Consider the following 19537-nt stretch of genomic DNA (forward strand, 5'->3'; position numbering starts at 1 on the left):
GGAGTTTTTGTCCCAGCACGTTGCCGGTTGGGATGATTTAATTCGATGAAATATTCAACTACGGCAGGAAACTTTTATAACACTTGGCAAAGCTGACCGGCTGAAACGACAGAATCCTGGGTAATCCTTACGACGGAATGGACCATCCGGAGGAGTAGTGGACCACCTCAAGTAATGTTTCACCTCTTGGTGAGCTCTAATCCTTTTTGGCGTAGGGTTTAAACCGTCTCACTCGCACCCTTTCTTACCCGGGCTAACCCATTTGAGGAAAAGGAATTAGTGATTTATTTCCCTCTTACCTTTCCTCTCATCGGCTTCCAACCTACATTGCGCTTAGAGTCCCGATACAATTTGCTTATCCAGGAAGGTAGTTTTATTTACCTTTCTCAAGAATGCGTACCTGGGTCAACAAGATGGAATTCCATTGTGGTTAGGATCTCGGTTGAAACTGTCAACAAATTTGGTTTTTTGCTTTCAGCCGTTTTGTCGAACAACAAAGCAAGTTGAATAAGTTTTATTTATTCATGTCCTGTGGACAAATTATTTTATTTATTTATGGATTAACGAAATAGTTGTACAATTTGCGGATCATATGGAAACTATGTCCATGGGTGCATCGTTAAGGATTCGTGTATCTATACAAATTGAAGTTTCAAAAATTGTTTTCACTAAAATATTTAAAAAAACATATTTAAATACTTTTATTTTAATGTTTTATTCCCTTGTACTTGTTTTTATTTGGCTTGGTCGTACCATTAGAGAGTGTTATTTGACCACTTCTATTTATCTAGAAGACTCACAAAAACATTTTTTTTACAAGAAAGACTCGTTGTGATATTATACGATTATGAGTGGCCTCTTTAGTTAAATCCTCATAAACCAAAGTTCGTCTCGATGACGCAAAGTAAATACTCATTGCAATGCACTACCTCAAGTGAGTGAATGGGAACACCGGTGCACCGTCTGTATTCAAAGCTTAACGTTATTTACTCTTGAGCCAGAGCTTGAGCATGTAGAAGAGAAGCAGAAATAAATCTCCATCATAAGACTGTTAATGTGTCTGAGTGTGGAACTTTCGTTGGAATGGGTATGAAATCAGAGGTCTACGCACCAACGAAAGTGGGCAGGTTTTGGGGCAGCGGGGTAGAAGGGTCAGTTTGGGACGACGAGCAAACCCCACCCACGAAGGCGATGCAGCTTAACTACGATTTAATGACCGAAGCATTCATTTGGTTTTCCTTTCATCTCGCAAACATTTCGTACGCAAACGAGGATATCCTGCTACGTTTCAAAGATGGTGGTGCAGGCTGCGTAAAAGATTAATAAAAATTAAAACTCTTTTCGTGTCGTCCCAAATAACACCCACAGCCGGGACATTTCTCTTTGATGCTTTAATAGGCATAGGTTGGAATTAAGAAGTATCCTTTATGTACTTTCATTCCTGCAAGAACGACGACACCCTAGGGTCAACATCAAAGTCGAGAAATCGCACGGCGCAACGAGTAAATAGTTTGGTCTAACAAGGAACTCCCTTGATGGCGACGATTTACGGCCAAGAATTTTCCAAATGTTCAAGAGCACCGAGCATTTTCCGTTGGTTTGCAGCTGCAGTGTCGCTGTTTTCCCTTCTTCAGCAATTAGTTTTCACTTTGATATCCGAAGCGTCAGATGCACTGGAATACGGTGTCGCTTGCACTAATTAGAATACATGTGTTGGGAAATTTAATTTCCTCGCACAAGCGCTTAATTAATCTACGTTAATTTCACTTCCCCCAGCTCTGTCGGACCGTTGCAAAACTGCTTGACCAACTTCTGACAAACGGTCCCCTCCATTAATTCCCACTTCTAGTAGCCTAATCTGCGCACTGATGGTTTCAAATTTGCACACCAAGTCGTACCGAAACTGAATGTGACAATTAACAACGATTATCTCCGGTAGTTCTTGAGGACACGAGGATGTGTTGGCTAAAGTTTTCAAGGCACCCCAAAGGAAGCTTATCGGGAAGCTCCAATTGTACACTTGTCTTCGGTGGCGAGTTGTCACACCGATATTACCGTACGGGTCGATACAAGTGTTTCTCCTTGCTTGCCTTGACTGGCGCCGGTCAGCGACGCTCCACAGGGTGCCCTTAATCCTCGAGCACCATTAAAACAAACGACCCTAGTTTCCGGCACCGGAGGTTCCTTGCGAGCACCCGAGTCCATCTTTCTTGCTTTGCATAATGACGATTGCATTCCGGTGGACTCCTTGGCCTAATGGTCATTACGTGCCCATCGTACCGGATGAAGGCTAGCTTCAGCTACTCTACCCCCTCACCGACCTACCCCTATCCCTCTCTTCACACTCAACCATCAAAGGACCCCATGGGGGTATGTAACGTTTTCCCGGAAACGAATTAAAACCAACTCGAAGCCGATGGTTTTCGTCCGTGTGGTTCAGGTGGGCACAAATAATTATCTCCCATGTTCATCGGGGTTCAAATTTATGATCCCCGTTGGCCCCGCGAGTGACCGTTTAACGCCAGCATAGAACGCTCTCCCGTTGGTCTGGATTGCGTGTCTTTTTCTTTCACTGTAAATCGCCACCACTGAAAGGACACTCCAATGCCGAGCACCAAAAGACAACACGAGGTAAAGCGAGCGAGGCAAGAACAGACTGAATGGTTGGGGAATATGTTTTTGATTTATCTGAACCACGCAACTGCCTCCCGTGGCCACTGCGAGTCGTTCTCTTCCTTTCGCGCACGAGCCGCGCACACCGAAAGACTCCCCGGGCCGGGGAAAATGTGTCCTTCGCCCACCGACACCAATAACTCCCGGCGACTAATGGCTTTCCGGGGGATAATTTCAAAATTATTTTCTTGTTCCCTACCAGCCGGCCAGACCGCCATCGCCAGTAAATGGCTCGAGAGCCGGCATACAGACGAACACACACACACACACACAACCAACACTAATGGCTAAACAAACGGCGAAAATATCGCCCGTATTCAACCGAAGCCGCTCTAGAACTGGTTACATATGGCGCAGATTTATGATTCATATATATATGACTAGCAGCTCCACGATCACCCAGCAACCGGAACTGCACCCGATGGCGCGGGATGATTCTCCCGCCGGAGAACGGAACGGAAGCCAATTTTCATAAAAATTCAAATTTGCCTACCCTGGAATTGAGCGTATGAAAAGCAACTTTTCTGCGCGGGGAAAGGATGTGTGTCTGGTCTGGAGAAGGAGGGCGCGGCGTATTTGCCACCGTGGAAAAGGTTTTAGGAAAATGTAAAAACGAGACGTGCGCCATTCTTGAAATCGACGAAACGTTCACCCAACCCCTAAAGGTATGCAATAGTGTGTAGCTTCAGGAATCCCGCAGCATGTTCCGCGGAGCGCATTACATCAGTTTGACATTTCGAGGCGCGTTTTGAACGACCGTTGCTCGTGGAAAACCTCTCAGGGCGGGAGGAAAAACAAGTGAGGCCGAGAAAGGGAAGGGACGTATTTTACGTCTTTTCCGGTGAAGTGCCTCGCTGATTTGCATAGGCCTCCTATTCTATTTCCACATTTGAAAGGGCTGAGCAAACACTGACTGCCTTCAGTCGGTAGGCGAACGGGAATGATGTTAATTTCACTGCGTCTAGAACGCCACATGCTGGAGCAGGGTTTGGAAATATTTGGTTTTTTCAACATAGGATAAGATGAACTAAAATTATATAGACTACAAGCTGCTAGAATAAAACCACAAAAAACAAGCTGACAGAACTAACAGCCTTCGAATTAGTTAATTTAAAAAAAAGACTTTTTCTTTTGAGTCAACTTTCACTACTATTTTTTTTCAAATACAATATTTTCCGGTGAAATAAAGCAATCTCCAGATAAGTGAAATTTTTTCCAATTTTACAATGTATATAACACTTGAAATGTTGAAAGATATTTCAAATTAAGAAGGAAATGTAACAATAAAATTATTCTACGAGCAAGATTTGTTGCATTTCGTCGTAGTTTGACAACCCCTGTACTCAACAAAATGGAAAGGGAATTGTTACGCTTTGCCTTTTTCTTCCTAAAACACAAACGAAGAGATGTAATATATATTTTAGCGAAGCCTTTCCTGGTCTTTACGAAGTAGAATATTTTATTCGAGCTTTTGGAGGTGCTGTAGTGCTACCTCATTGTCGTGCAGTACATGTTGCGGACAGGTTTCCCTCCGGCAAACGATTATTTCGACAGCCGCGAGTGTAATTTATTCGCGAAACGAAAGTTCTCTGAGCTACCATCGGAGAGTTTGAAAATAAGTTTCCCATTCCACGCGGAATGGTGCTGTTATACAATGAAATACCTGCGAGGCTGTGACGAAAGCAGTTTTAAATGAGTTTTTCCTAAATTCACGGAACTCGTTCGAACTCGCAAATCTTTGAAATAATTGAAAGTATGCAACAGGTAACAGGAGAGTGAAAACAGGAAGGTGAAAATTGTAAAGCCCTTACCGAAGGAAAACCCACCGACTCCATTACCTACCGTTCGATTCGAAGCGATTTACGAGCTTGAGGAAAGGTGGTAAATGGATCAAGTTTTCATTTCAATTAGCACATTCTTTTTGGAGGAATCGATAAATCACCAGCATCCCCAGAGGGAGATGTAGGGAAAGGAGGTTCTTGGAGATGTGAAATTGTTCGAAATAAAGTATGATTATTTCCTCCGTCCCATACCTTCACCAACGCTCGGGAAGGTGTCACACGTCATCCAGCTTGAAAGTGATGACTTTCCGTTAATTTGTTTTCGATTGCTTCGAAGATTGGACTCAAATGTGGTGTGACAGTCGTGTTGGAGCTTATGGGACAGAACTGGGGGTTTCTCCCTAGCAACACTCGGCAACTATACCACATGTGGCCGAACGATGTACAAAGTTGCACCACACGAAAATATGCAAATGTAAACATGAAACTATGTAAATTGCATTACTTCTGGGGACGCCGGTGATCCCCCTTCACCGGGAAATATTTGGTTGGCCCCGGGAAAGGACATGGGGAGCGCCGTACGACATTCATTCACTCAACCAGCGGCAGGAAACAGAGTGGCGGGAGGAAGGAAGCAAATTGTTTTCCTGGAAGCTTCACGTCGATAAGTTTGGGCAGCGTGTCTCCTCCGTTCGGCGCACACATTCTCACAGGGCGTGCGGTCGAAATGCGAGGTCCAGGAGATTGCCAAAGTCCAGCTCTCCAGGACGACAGTTTATAAAACGGATAAAAACATGTTTGCATAATTTAGCCTTCCTCCTGCAATGTGCCCCACCCGGAAATCAAAAAACAGAATCCCAACGGGTTGCAGGTAGAAGGACTACGTGATAAGAGTTTGTTTTTTGTCCGTATGTCGAGTGGTAGAAGTTCGCACACTCTGCGCACAGTGCTTCGTTTATTGGCCCTCTATTACCCCAATTTTGCGGTGGTGGGATTGAGGATTCAGGTAAGAATATGCGACCCGTTGGTCCCATAGGAAGTAGATCCGACGATGCGACTCATACAAATTTTCAACACAACCACACAATTATCGTACAGACATAATGGAATTTTAGGACGTGGGTCGATGTGGCTAAGGTGAGTACATCAAACGGTAGAAATCAACAGCATTCTTTGCCGTGTAGACAAGCTAGTATGCCTCTGAAATGGATCTAAATGTTGACATCAGCTATGAGTGTGTAACATTTTGAAATCCGACCGGATTGAACCTAGTATTAGCCTTATTATAGCAGAGTTAAGGTCACTATTAGATATCGTATTGGAAGCAACAGTTTGGCAATAGCAAATATGGTCCAGAATGGAATAATAAAGAAGATTCAATTGTTTTTATCTCCGGCAAAGGGCAGCATCAATTTAACCACCTTTTTTACAGCTCCTTAGCACCGTATTTTACAATAATACACGAGCACTTGATAGTGGTGTTGTGATATACATCGTCTTACTTATATATTCTCTATTTCCTGTACATTGGATGTTATCAGTCGAGCATTGGACTGGTCTCCCCATTCCCGTCGACACTACAATAACCGATCGGGCACCGGGAGATCACAGATCGCATTGTGCGATGGTATGGCAGCGACGCCGGCCAACGCAATACCGACCGAGTCCGAGATGGACGTCACCATCATGGCGTACTCGCGCCGCGCCGCAGGTACATCCGTCTGGATGCGATAGAACGTGTTCACGTAGCCACCGCCGCCGAGCAGGCCCTCCCAGAGAATCAGCACGAAGATGATCCAGATCGAGGGTGTGAAGTAGTAGATCGCTTCGAACGTGAAGTACACCACGTTCAGGAACTGGAACACGGCCATGATCCACACGTGCCGGAACTGGATAAGGTTGACCGACGAGCGCGAAATGAACACACCGATTTGGTAGATTACCTGGTACCAGCGATATTGGCCCGACTGCGAGAGCCAGATACCGGGGAAGTACACCAGCTCAAACTAATGGGGGAAGATTTATAGGTTCTTCAGAGTCATAAAAATGAATCCAATGGGGTATTCCTCCAGTTGATACTTACCAGCCCCTGATTAATGTAGTACTCCAGCAGATACACCAATATCAACGGAATCATGAAGATGAACAGCGACGGAATGTACCGGATGCGCTGACTCCAGTTCTCCAGCGGTCGCTCATCCTCCGGCAGCGTACTGTAGTCAATCTCCTCCACCTTCTCCTTGGCCTCCTCCGGCTCGGCTGGCTTGTCGGTGTCCTTGTGCCGTAGCAGCAACCAGAAAGCGGCCGCCTCAAGCGCCGGCACTACCAGCATGATCAGAATGGTTGTCTTCGGTGTGAGCCCGAGCTCGGTTAGGCCCGTGTAGGAGAGCGAGCCAGCGATTCCTGCGCCACCCGTCCCGGAAGACCACGTGGAAATAACATTTCTGAGGTAGGTTTGGAAGGCAAACAAAAAAAAAAACGAGTACTAGTTAGTGTCTGACCCCGTGATACCGTGACAGCTGCTCATTAAAAACAGGACGCCGTGGCGCCACTCATACTGACTTGTTGAAGTACGTCGCGTACGCCAGGAAGGTGGCCTCGCCGAGCCCGGACGAGAACGAGGTCGCTATCACACCGAGGAACAGTACCCACTCGACGGTGGCGAACGCCGTCAGCAGGAAGCCGGCGGCCGCAGCGGCAACGCACAGGAAAATGCGCACACTGTCGAAAACGGTGGGTGGTGAAAAAAGAGACCAATGAATTGCAACTTTTCTACCGGCCACTTCTTGGGGGCTGAAATTGCACTTACTGCTTGGCGAGCGGCAGGAACGAGGCCACCGATTTGACGACCAACGCCGGCAGGATGTCCGCGAGCAGGATTGCACCGGTGGAAAGTTTGTTGCACGGTCTCGCCGTATAACCGAACGTAACATCATCCGAGCGGGCTGTCGTGTTGAGTGTTATGTATTCGTTCTGGGAGATTCAATGGGCAGAGAAAAAACAGAATTATAAAAACGCATACACGGGATGGATCTAGAAAAAGTAAGAAATAGTTTAACGGAGCATAAAACCCATTCAAAACGGTGATGAAAACACGAAACACCCACCATCGATTGAGCTACAACTTACGCTGTCTAGTTATCACGTTCCGCTCACACGAGATTACTAATAACTGACAATGGGATGAGATGAAATTTATATTCATTTATATATTCAAGCTTCTCATCCATAGTTTCAGCCTTTGCCAGTATGGTACAAAGCCATCGACACTGATAGTTGAAATCTCCAACAATTATAGACAAATGGTTATCGTTGCAGAAGTGCCCTCTTTGCTGCAAGCTGAACTTAGTAAAGAATTCCCTAGCCCCAACATGAGGTACCACATTTGACCTATGACCATACAAACCACGCAAACCACATACACTACATGATGATGCCGGTCGAAGTAATTGGTTTTGTAGTATCTCATCACGTCTACCGATTCCACGGGCTACATCTCGTATGTAATCGGCCAAGGGCATTGAAAAATGATAAGGGTTTATAACCGCAAAATTACTGCCTGTAAATGTTTATTGTTGATCCTTTCATATTTTCGTACCTTTCGTAATGGATTGCACCTGAAAATAGTTTTCAACAAAAACTGTTAAATGATGCTATTAATTCGAAATAGCAAACATAATTAAATTCCACTCGCGAAACTTTTTACTTTTACTCCTGACCAAACTACTTTGGAAATTCGTCCCGCCGCGAATAACTCCACTAGCAACTTTCAATGAAATTTTCACACCACATTCCACGCGATTATGAGTCCATTTATGATTGAAAAACATGTTTTTCCTTATTTCCAGTGCCCAACAAGCCACGGGCGGTAATGCCATTTGCCACCTCCGAGGGTCGGATTGTGGACGCCCACGATATTGAGCGCACAAAAGGGGGTTTAAAATTGGTTCTGTGGTTTTAGCTTCGCTTTTCCCACCAGCCAACGCCACCAGCTCGGGGATGCAGTGTGCCGAAAACCAACACCAGCCGAATCGGAGTAAAATATTACCACTTTGCCGACAAGCCGGCTGGCCGCTATTGTTCTACCCACCACATTTTATTCTGCGATGTAGTTTAATTTTGCTATGCATGTGAGGGCAAACATTTGGAGCGGTTCAACTAGTGCCAGTGGCGTTTTTCTATGCACTTCCCAACAAAACCTTTCGTCGGGTAATTCGGGTGCATGTGGTTGGTAAAGTTCTGCCAGAAAAGGTAGGCACCAGGGAACCATATAGGCACCAGGGACGATCTGGAAGCTAAAGCTTTCCTGTTCATTGGAAATTCATGATTACTTGTAGTAACCATACAATCATTATGCTTAGAATAGTTTTCTCTTTTGTATAGAGTTCACATGATATTTACTTCCAAGAATCATATACGCTGTAGAAAATTAATAAATGTCAGAAAATTGAACTGGAGTAGCATTATTAAAAAATGCAACGATCAAACACATCGAAAGTTGTTTCCCGTGTTCAAGGTGAAAAATAAATTATTTTAAAATCAACTCGGCAGGACAATACCGTCGATGGCAAGTTTGACTATTGTCTCTTTGGTCAATGATCGTTGCCAAATATTAAATTATCTATCAAATATGCTATCAAATAAAATTATTTATTTTTATTATTTGTAGAAAACATTCGACTGTCAGGTATCACCAAAATATTCGATTTGGTATTCATTGATATTAACTAATCTGAATTGGCTGATTTAACAAAAAATAATATAGTTGAACACCTTATTTTTATAATTTCCTATCGGATTTCGATTCAGATTCGATTTTAAATTATGTCTATAAATTCATCAACATTATTATGTAACAAGTACTTAACATTTCCTTTTCCACTATTTACATTTTGTTGTATATATAACTATAAAAAATCTATATATTCAACAAAGCAATGTAAATAAGTTGCCTAAAATCCCAACCTTGCTGTGTATTATGGTCTCCAAATAATAATTTTCTATTAGAAGCTTCTTTAAAATCAAATCTATCTTCAATCAAATCAAACTTTTAACAAATTCAGATCTATTCTACAATGAAAATATGATATTTTTTATTACATTCCAATAGTTACCATGTAATAATCTCCTATCATTAAATCCTTTCGATCGATTACGGAAAAAACATGACTAACAATACACATTTTTGCCCGTGAATCGCAGGCAGTTGAGAGGAAAAGATTAAACCGAAACAAGGCAAAAGAAAACATATTCTACCCAGGATTTAAAAATGAAAATTCAAAACTGATAAAGCAACATCAATGTATACCGAAAATCGAACTAGAAAAAATATGTTTAATATCACTCGCTGTCCATACCTAAAAGTGAAAAATATAAGTTACAAATAATGTCGGTGGTTTCTTAGGTTTTCATCCCGAGACCCGTTTATTCTCGGGGCCCCTCAGTCCGTTCGTAGGTAGAACAGATGACAAACAGTTTTCCATAGACAGATTTTCTTATGTAAACGTCCGAAGAAACCAATCGAAGGCAATTCTGAACCTCCTACCTAGTTGCAATAAAACAACGTTACCAAGGGTTCCCTCTAAAGATTTCTTTTCCCCTACAGCTGCTTCCCCCTGGACGGGAGTTATCTTATCGGGAAGAAATACAATTGACCAATCCAATCCTAAACTACGCGGGTGTCAATTCTTCCATTGATCGACAGGTCGTATACAAAGTTACGCACCGATCGCGTGATTGTGTCCGTCCGGTCCATAAGTGGCGTGTCTTCATCGTGGTTTAGCTATTATTTGTTGTTATCGCTGCTCTGAGTGTTTTCGTGGATACCATATGACACTTCAGGTAGGCGGACCTTGACTTTGCACCACCGGTTTGCAATCGCATCGCCGAAGCAGATCACGGAGGGCCTCGGCTAAGTGCTTATCAGGCGCCAAGGGCGAACGACAGGAACCGTTTAATCAATCATTCAACCGACAACAGTCCGCTCATAGCTCCACCGTGAATGGCGAACCCCTTCGAGCTCCCCCACGTGACACGTGTATCTGGCGGCTCGAAAGAAAACGTCTGCCGGGCGTGAGTGGAATAAAGTTCCATTGGAATCCCCCTGATGAAGCAGATCCGGTAGATGACCTAGTAACATAGCCGTCGATCGAAACACACCTTCCAACACGCTAAACACGTTCGCGGCGCTAGTAAACAACGCAGCGCACCACTACAGGCTCCCACGGTCACAAGCGCTTGAAAACCCAAAACAAACGATCGATGGACGTGTCCGCGAGATTTCGCGTCGTGGCCACGACCACTACCACAAGGGCGGTCATAAAGGTGCTGCGCAGCGCTCCACTCACCTGAACGCTTTTCCCGTGATCGCCGTCGTTCCCTTCCAGCTCCTTCAAAATATCGTGTGCCGCCGTCAGCATGACCACGTAGCCGTAGTTGTTGCACAGGCCCAGTATCCAGTACGCGACCAGATCACGCCACAGGCCTTTGTCTTTCGGTGGCGCCTGTTCCGGATCGTCCTCCGTCAGCGGCACGACCGACGGCGATGACGCTTCGTTTTGGTCGGTCATTGTGTGGCAAACGAGCGATCGCGGCCGTTACTTCGGTATCACAGCGTTATCGCCAGCCGGGGGTACACTTTGCACTCGTACAGTTCAACTTTCACTGTGAACTCTGATTCCGACGCAAGGTTCGCATTTCCCAAATGCAGCCTCTCAGTCTAGCGAAACCGTTGTCGGACTGGGGCTAGATTGGCTAATCGGCCCACGGACAGAACGCGCGCACCACGGCGAGCCCCCTTCCAACGGAGTGTGTATAAAGCGACCGTCGAAGGTCGCCCTCGGGGCAGCTCGGAGCAGCGTGTCGACGTCGACTTGGGGCAACAGCGTGCGCAATCTACTCGCGCCAAACGCACTGAACCGACTGAACCGCACTCGGCGTTCGATTCTGGTCCGTCCCGATGGACCGAGGATGGTGTTCCCCCGTCCCGCTCACTTTAAGCATCCACTATTGTGTGGCCATATCAGTCATTTGCGCGATTTCGACCCGCAGAATGTAGCTGATTACGGTGACACTTAACTGACCAGCAGCTGAAGCACTAAAAGACGATGATGATGACGAGTTTTTGGTTTGGGACCTAAGGGACGAGGGCAAATTATTACCAATTATGTTATTTTTTTTTATCAGCCTTTCGTACGCTTCAGGGTATTCGGATTTCAATGGAAAGGGACGAGCTTTAAGAAAAGAAAACGTGAGACAGATATGAACTAAGGGACGAAATTGAACATTGAAAGCATGCCCATCAGCATGACCACATGTATGTGCGAAAAGATGCCTATACATTTACCACGTTTTTATATGTTTTTAGAGATTACAAAATTCTTCAATTCAGTATGTACGTCCTGTGTGCTCTGGAATAATGGGTAAAAGCCACACGTATATTCAAAAGCTGCTTTTCTTAATTCTTTATTTCGGCTCGAAGCTTTCTATTTTTAGTTTGTTACGCTTTTGATACGCTATTTTAATTTACTTTCTAATCACGAATATTAAAAGAGTTTTTCTACTATGCTGACCGAGCAAAATAAATAACATCAACACGCCTGCTTGGATATTGTATGGTTAGTTTTCATTCTTCCCGTCGTATCTAACAACAAAGCTTGCCATTCTCCTTTGAGAAACATGAAACCTGTGTTTTAAATTACTTAATAAGGCATAAATAACTCAAATCATTAAATAGTGGCTGGATTTAACCGCTTTATCACTTACCCAATTAGGACGCCAGCATTGAAAATGGTCGTTCCGCGGAAAAGGCGCCACCATCGACACCCAAACACGTGCTCTGCGTTACTTCCCACGTTGCAATTGTCGAGCGAAATGTAATCACTGTTTCGTGGAAAATATCCAACAAATTGGACCAGCAAAAAGGGACTAACTGCTGAGCTCAATTTGCCCACGTCAAGATTGCAATTAATTAAATTCTTTACCATCCTTCCGATGCGCCTCAGGCGGTTCGAATTGCCAACGGTACCCGTTTACACTCATTTCGTACATACTTTCCATCGCTAACGTAAGTGGTCCTCTTCGGTACGCGCCTCGGCAGAGCTTGACCCCCGACCAGCAACCGCTCGTCCTCACCCCATTGGGAGACCTTTTAAAACGGAAAACTGCCCCGGGAAACGAATACACTGTTTGCTGGAGAAAAGGGAAACAAAATATGTAAACTCGACTGCCCGGAAACTATGTCCCGCCAAACCACACGAGCAGTCGTCTGCCCGGCGAAGAATTCAAAACTTTCTCTGGCATGAAGTACGAAATCCACACCGGAATGCAGCACGTCTACCATCTCGCTTTCCTTTCACACAATGGCCTCAACTCACAGCACCCGTTTTCTACGATTTTCTGTTCCTACAAGTACCTCCCACACGGGAAGTCCCGGAACATGGCATAAGTTTCAGTTTTTCTTGGCCACACTAGAGCATAGACCCCTAGCATGAGTTCGACAGCCCACCCTGTATCACCGATGCAGTGATGCATCGATAGAAAAGGTTTTCCCAGGAAAGCGTACCATCCATTGCTCCATCTGCTGCAATTTTCTTAACAAGAATATTGCTCTCTGATTGGAGGCTCAACCAACTCGGTGGAATGGTAAGCATATTCGATTTTTACGCCACAAGCAGCACCCTTAGCACGCCGCGAATTGCCAACTGTTTTCGGCGGGAGTAGGTATGTGCCAACTCCGTGCATCGTAGATTCTACCCACACGCGCCCGGGACACCACAGTGCGACTCGAACCCGATGCCAGATGGAAAACTTTTCACCACCCGTTTTTCCCCATCCATTCAAATGGTGACCGAACCGTAAGAAGTTTGAGTGGTTATATTTTTAGCACACCATGCCATCCGGGAGTTCGCTCGCGTAGGAGTTGCGATAGGAGCCAGATATCATTACAAAAAAAAGGTCCCATAATAGAGTGAAACGCTATATTGCTGCATCCATTCCTATTTTTTCAGTGTTTTCTTTATCATTGTTCAAGGAACTCCCATCTGTACTACTTCATAATCATCATGAGCGACAAATCGCTTAATGTTTTAGTTTCCATTTTTGCGCTCCTGTCCGTTGCGGTCTACGAGAAATGTTTTTCGAACAACGTCATTCCGGTTTTCTTTCTTGGTTATTTTAGAACGTTTGGAAGCATACATTTATAAATATTCCTGAATACTCCTGAATATCTTTCGATTTTAAATTTTTATTTTCACCTCGCAGAGTGTGTGCTCCGATTTACATGCGGCCTTTTTTAATTACATTTCATTTAGCCAAAATTGCACCTGTAATTTAAGTCCTAGAAATAAAAATCTCTAATATGAGTAACGATGATTTACCATATAAAAACGAGCGTATCTAGATCAAGGTTCTCTGCAGACACTAACCTAAATCTACAAACTATGCAATTGACCCAGTGCCAACATTTGTGCGGTGGATAGAAGCTGAAGCAGCATCCCAGGTATAGTATCGAATGTAATACCATCGACTATGACGATTGCTATTAATTTTTAACGAAGATATATGCCATACGCAAAACCACAACCTCCTATGAATCCAATGGGGGGCATCAAAGCCTCCCCAAGGAACATGGAACGTGATATTCGTATAGGCACTGGTTAGCACCGACCAACTCTACAATGATGGCGCAATGCCGGTGTAGTAAGATTGAAGTGATCCAATTAGTTGCGAGCATGCCTCCAGAGCAAATTTCGTAATTAGAGCAACGACATGAGCCTTTTCTCGATCGAAAAAAGTATATGGTATCCGCAACGGGCTACGTTTGCTGTAAGTTGTTTTTGAGTGTAGTAAACTGAATGATATTCTACAATTTTAGTTTCAGATTGTTGCAGTTTTACAGTAATGAAGGGTATCACATCACCATTACTTTACTGTTAAACTGTTGAAAAGCTCAAACTAACCATTCAAATGTATGATCAACGGATCCATTCTCAAATCGGTTTCAAATACGCTTGAAGTCAACAACGTATTATAAACGCGTTCGCAACAAGAAACGTCAACATGTTTTTCATTATTATTTAGTGATGGGAACACCTAAGTCTGGGATCCAAATCTTCAAATGCAACTCACAATCCGTCGATTTAATGTGAACATGTCATGCCTTTCGATTATATCTATCATAGGATAATTTAATTACATGATTTAGCTAAGAATGACAGCGCACGCTATGTAGATCTGCCGCTTTGATAACCGTTACATTATCTTAGGGAACCTGCCAGTGCCTCCTCCTAAATGAGGTAGTGATTATCCCTCGCAGTTTCTCGGGAACTACCATTTAAACTAGCAACACCAATTTCTACGTTTTTATGACTTTATGGTAGTAAACAACAAGAACCCGATTGATTCATTTCAATATGGCTGCCATGAAGAGGATATGACCTTGCCTATAATTGTAGTCACCTTGTACCGCTTTGACAGCGGAAACAACAAACTCATCGTCGTATAACCCCACATAATTTTCGTTCGGTCGGTCATCCATTCTGTTTGTAGTGACTTTACCGAGTGTTTCTTTACGAAACTTTGCCGTGTTTCTTCTAATCGCCGACGGGAATTAGAGAGCTACTAGAAAAATGTCTCGCGGAAGCAGTGCCGGATTCGATCGTCATATAACTATCTTCTCGCCGGAAGGCCGTCTGTACCAAGTTGGTATGTCGAAAACAAAAATTGTTTTACTGTTTTGTTTGCCATGGTATATCATTTAACGTTTCGTTTATCCCACAGAATATGCGTTTAAGGCTATCAACCAGGAGGGCCTCACGTCCATCGCGCTGAAGGGAAAAGACTGTGCGGTGGTTGCCACGCAGAAGAAAATCCCGGACAAGCTCATCGATCCGTCCACTGTGACCCATCTGTACCGCATAACCCGTGAGATCGGTTGTGTCATGACGGGCCGCATTGCAGACAGTCGGTCTCAGGTTCAGCGAGCGCGCTATGAAGCGGCCAATTGGCGGTACAAGTACGGATACGAGATTCCAGTCGATGTGCTTTGCCGTCGGATGGCGGACATTTCGCAGGTGTACACGCAAAACGCTGAAATGCGCCCTCTTGGATGCAGCATCGTTATGATTGCGTACGATCCGGAGAATGGTCCAGCGGTTTACAAGACCGATCCGGCCGGATACTACTGCGGTTATCGTGCGATTTCCGTAGGAGTGAAGCAGACCGAGGCCAACAGTTATCTGGAGAAGAAGCTCAAGCGGAAGGCCGACTTTGGAGAAGAAGAAACTATCCAGCTAGCGATAACCTGCCTTTCGACGGTGCTGGCCGTCGACTTTAAGCCGACTGAGATCGAAATTGGTTTGGTCAGCAAGGACAACTCGGATTTCCGGACTCTCACCGAGGAGGAGATTGAGGTCCACTTGACGGCGATTGCCGAGAAGGATTAAGCAACCTACCTTGTACTTTCCATGGGAAATCTTATTCGTCTGGTTGCAGGGTTTCGTTCACTTCCCCCTACATTTAACACATTCTGAATAAACACGAAAAATTTACCAATTTCCTTAATCTAGTTTATTATGCCTCCAAAATGCATCACTTGCCGGCGGCCGTTGCCTGTGGATTGCGCAGAACCAGGATGACGGAATCGCCCCGCAGGAACATCTTCGAGATAAATCTATCCTTGTTCACCGGCTTCACCTTTTTCTTCCCTTTGCCGGTGCGTGGGATCTCCGTCCACATTTCCTTGACGTTTTCCAGCACCATGTTGCAGTGACGATCGAAAGCTTTTACTCGTCCGAGCAGTTTCTTGTTGTTGCGGCAGTTTATCAGGACCTGAGTGTTGTTTTTGACCGACTGCGTGAGAACGGACAGTGGTCCGGTGTTGAACTCTTCCTCCTCTTGGCGAGCCAATTCCTCCGGGGTTAGTTCTGATTTCGGTTTTGCCAGAGCCCTAAAAAGATACAGCAACAGTTAGAATGTTGGTCTAATATTAATTACAATAGCTATTACATTTTATAAACCGCAGTGAAATCTATCAAAAAAGCGCACTACTTTTCGGAAAGAAATGACGCTAAAAACTAGTGATGGCAGAAACGGGGTTCGAAAGATTCAAAGACTCTATCACTTGACGGATTCGAAAGAATTGGATATCATTAGATAGATTCGCTCGGGATTTGAATCAGATTTGATTCGTTTGGGACTCGTTCTGGGCATCTTTTGCAGTTATTTTGAAGAATTTACCAGAGCTTTGAACCGTTCCTCTGCCTTGCTCTTCGGTCTCTGTCGCACTTTGGAGACCAGATGCGCGATCCATGGCTAGAACCAGAATCTAAGTGCAATTTTTACCTTTCTCTGTAAGTGCAGAATACTAAAAACTGCTAATCAGCTTAGTTCGTCAGACACGACATAGTTATCAACAGCCAACTTGCTCATTATAGTTCACAGCTGCGTCCACGTCGGATCGAATTATAAAAATAACGCTGTCAAATTTGTTCTAGGATCAAAATAAATAGCTCCCTTTTTGGAATAAACTCGGAAAAATCATATAAGATTTTCCATATTTCTCAAAGAGCGTTCGTGTTGTTTTTATTTAATTACAAGAAGATTGTCTTTATGCTGATTTCCTCCGGTTAATAATTTAATGAATTCAGCAAATGATATGAAAAATCGGCAAGTTGGACGGATTGAGATTCGGATTTGGAGGTACAGAACTGAGGTTACAGATTCTTCATTTATTCCAAGTTGAGGTTAAAAAGCAGACTATAGTCAATGTGAAAAAGGGTATTATGGACTAGGATATCTATCTCTTTTCTAGGATATTATGGACAAAAAAAATTGTTGCTTTCTTTATAATTTTGTAAAAGAGCAGTCGTCAAGCTATTATTTACCGCACTGTAAATCATCTTGTTCGAATCGAAGCGTTTTTATTTTCGAAATCATGTTCGAAATTAACAGTTTTGCAAGTCTGTCAAATTTAAACTTTGTTTACGTTTTGCAGCAACGATACATCAGATGACGCTATCGGATAGCTTACTTGTTCTCTAACAACAATGGAACAAAATAGTCATTTATCTTTAGCCAGTTTTAGTCGAAAGCTACGTAAATATTGTACTAATGCAGCAGAGTGTGCGGTTAAAGAGAAAGAATGTGTTTCGCGGCTAGAGACCATCATCACGCAACGAGGTGCGGGAAACAGGGGCTTGGAAACACTGTGATATCATTATTACTTATATCGGTACATTGCAGATGCTTGCCTTGTTCATTTAGCGGAGCAAAAGGATAAACATTCGTTGTTGTGCGAAGAACTCGAAGATCTACAAAATCAACGGGAGGATGCTCTTGAGTTTTACCACAATGCTGAGAAAAGGTACCAGAAATATGCTGTCGTTTTATCGTCTCAAACTGCGGAATCCGATGGGAAGTCCGCTGCACCTGACAAAATGGAAGTTAAAGTTGATGATGAATGTCCCGACGAACAGTAAGTAATCTAATGCTTTCTTTACTTCAGGAGCTAACGACTTGTTTCTATCTTTAAACGGTATGATTCTATTTCAGACTTTTGAAGCGGTTTCTGCGAAAGTACTGCAATCTTTACGTGCAGTTCAACAAGCGACCAAACGTCGTTCGCGTTCTATCACTGGAGGACAACCGCTATTTTGAAATAGATTTAAACAGAAGTAAATGTAATGATCTAGTCAAAATATGGTCTAATATAGGCTCGTCCAGCCTACATTTAAGCACTTGGGAAGAATTGATCCAACATCAAATGATGAAATGATGGTGCGATATAGTGTATGAACAAAATAATTAAAGCATTCAACCTGGCAAATTACTAACACACACCATTTTAACAGAAGATACGACATACGGCTGAGCTTCGTTCAAAATCGGGAGTATTTATTACAAAACTATAGGGGTCCGCGACAGCCGAGCGGTAGCGACGTCGGGGGCTCACCCCCTCGACGCTCCGTGGGTTCGAATCCCAACCGCGACCAGACCTTCCCCTGTACAAGAGGACTGACTGACTATCCACGTACACATAGGGTAAAAAATCTTGCAAGTCTTTAACGGGCCAGGCATGACCAACAAGGTCGTTATGCCAAGAACGATTAAGATTACAAAACTATATGATCTGGTATCCACTCATATGTTTAACTAAGGTGCAAATAATAAATTTTTAAATTTGTAAATTTGTCTAGAAATTTAACTTAAACTTGGTGTAAGTTAGCAGGGAAGATGACGTCATTGAAGATTGTTTGTAAAGTAAATAAAAGGTTATTTAAATAATCATTTGCAAGACAATAAATACCATTTTTACCAGACCACAGCACACTTTTACCTCAGTTATTAAATTTGGGTTGAACCCTGACTCACTGCTGAATCATTTGTGCAGTATTCGATCCTAGAAATTTATCATGCTGTAGTAAACTTGAACGATTCCTTCCTGGAAATAGGAAAAAAAAAACTACATTAATAAGTTACATTGTATGTTAAAAAATTCGGTGACATTTTTAGGACATGAGTTTCGATACTGGCTCTCTCTTCAAGTGCAGGCATTATCAAAGACTTTCGTCACGCTCAAGAATGGGAGAACCGATACCTTATTAGAAATAGGAAATTACGGATGTTGAAACAAATTTGGTCAATAAAATGGGAAGGAATTTTTTTTAGAAAATGTTTGTATAGTGAATAAACCCCCATTCTATTTTAAATTCTCTACTACTCCCTGTGTGCTTAAATCAAACATCTTCTTATCTTGCACAACCAAATGAGAATGGTTGATTGAGGTTAAACAAGAGTAAAATTCATAAAGTTTGTGTATCGGAATAGTTAGGTCGGTAGGTTTAGGAGTATGAGGTTCGAAACATTGTTAGAAATAAAAAAAAGGGATATTGAAACAAATTTGACGTAGCCATTGGTAAGCAAATTTCTTAGAAAAATGCATGTACCCCAAACCCCCTCCCCCCATCTATCCCACAATATGCATGCCTGTCTGATGAAATCAAACATCTTCTTATCTTGCACATCGGGCAGCTGACATAAATCGAATGTTTCCTACATGAGGATAATTCCTAGATGAATCCCGG

The 19537-nt window shown here is 43.5% G+C and overlaps 4 protein-coding genes across 5 annotated transcripts; 2 read left to right on the forward strand and 2 right to left on the reverse strand.

Moving 5' to 3' along the window:
- Positions 1-5935: 5935 nt before the first annotated feature.
- Positions 5936-11359, reverse strand: LOC131272558 (battenin). Of its 2 annotated transcripts, none has more exons than XM_058274321.1 (5): positions 10802-11359; positions 7264-7427; positions 7017-7175; positions 6538-6898; positions 5936-6460 (listed from the first exon to the last, which is right to left on the reverse strand). In XM_058274321.1, the coding sequence occupies exons 1-5, from the start codon at positions 11021-11023 to the stop codon at positions 6032-6034; spliced, it is 1335 nt and encodes a 444-aa protein (XP_058130304.1). In that variant the 5' UTR covers positions 11024-11359; the 3' UTR covers positions 5936-6031. The 2 variants fall into 2 exon arrangements, with proteins under 2 accessions (XP_058130304.1, XP_058130305.1); XM_058274322.1 differs by having other exon boundaries at positions 7264-7362; positions 10791-11359.
- A 3573-nt stretch (positions 11360-14932) lies between these two features.
- On the forward strand, positions 14933-16009 carry LOC131261505 (proteasome subunit alpha type-6-like). The gene is made up of 2 exons (XM_058263560.1): positions 14933-15158; positions 15234-16009. The coding sequence occupies exons 1-2, from the start codon at positions 15083-15085 to the stop codon at positions 15896-15898; spliced, it is 741 nt and encodes a 246-aa protein (XP_058119543.1). The 5' UTR covers positions 14933-15082; the 3' UTR covers positions 15899-16009.
- A 7-nt stretch (positions 16010-16016) lies between these two features.
- LOC131261506 (probable small nuclear ribonucleoprotein Sm D2) lies at positions 16017-16532 on the reverse strand. The gene is made up of 2 exons (XM_058263561.1): positions 16461-16532; positions 16017-16401 (listed from the first exon to the last, which is right to left on the reverse strand). Coding segments are annotated over exons 1-2 (360 nt in total). The 5' UTR covers positions 16463-16532; the 3' UTR covers positions 16017-16043.
- Positions 16533-17456: 924 nt separating this feature from the next.
- LOC131258504 (uncharacterized) lies at positions 17457-18771 on the forward strand. Its single transcript, XM_058259828.1, has 3 exons — positions 17457-17633; positions 17697-17928; positions 18006-18771. Exons 1-3 carry the CDS (start codon positions 17501-17503, stop codon positions 18226-18228), a joined length of 588 nt encoding a protein of 195 aa, XP_058115811.1. The 5' UTR covers positions 17457-17500; the 3' UTR covers positions 18229-18771.
- The last annotated feature ends 766 nt before the right edge of the window (positions 18772-19537 follow it).

This window comes from Anopheles coustani, chromosome 3 (assembly GCF_943734705.1).
Source record: "Anopheles coustani chromosome 3, idAnoCousDA_361_x.2, whole genome shotgun sequence".
In the NCBI taxonomy this organism is placed as follows: domain Eukaryota; kingdom Metazoa; phylum Arthropoda; class Insecta; order Diptera; family Culicidae; genus Anopheles; species Anopheles coustani.

What these genes read in the sequence shown, in the direction of transcription:
- LOC131272558 (XM_058274321.1), bottom strand. Translation starts at nt 11,023, where the DNA reads ATGACCGACCAAAACGAAGCGTCATCGCCGTCGGTCGTGCCGCTGACG. An exon ending in TTCCTGCCGCTCGCCAAGCA is followed by an intron (nt 7,176 to 7,263) that starts GTAAGTGCAATT and finishes CGTTTTCGACAG; the next exon opens with TGTGCGCATTTTCCTGTGCG. An exon ending in ACTACATTAATCAGGGGCTG is followed by an intron (nt 6,461 to 6,537) that starts GTAAGTATCAAC and finishes TTCCCCCATTAG; the next exon opens with TTTGAGCTGGTGTACTTCCC.
- LOC131258504 (XM_058259828.1), top strand. Translation starts at nt 17,501, where the DNA reads ATGGAACAAAATAGTCATTTATCTTTAGCCAGTTTTAGTCGAAAGCTA. An exon ending in GACCATCATCACGCAACGAG is followed by an intron (nt 17,634 to 17,696) that starts GTGCGGGAAACA and finishes GGTACATTGCAG; the next exon opens with ATGCTTGCCTTGTTCATTTA. An exon ending in GATGAATGTCCCGACGAACA is followed by an intron (nt 17,929 to 18,005) that starts GTAAGTAATCTA and finishes ATTCTATTTCAG; the next exon opens with ACTTTTGAAGCGGTTTCTGC.
- LOC131261505 (XM_058263560.1), top strand. Translation starts at nt 15,083, where the DNA reads ATGTCTCGCGGAAGCAGTGCCGGATTCGATCGTCATATAACTATCTTC. An exon ending in AGGCCGTCTGTACCAAGTTG is followed by an intron (nt 15,159 to 15,233) that starts GTATGTCGAAAA and finishes TTTATCCCACAG; the next exon opens with AATATGCGTTTAAGGCTATC.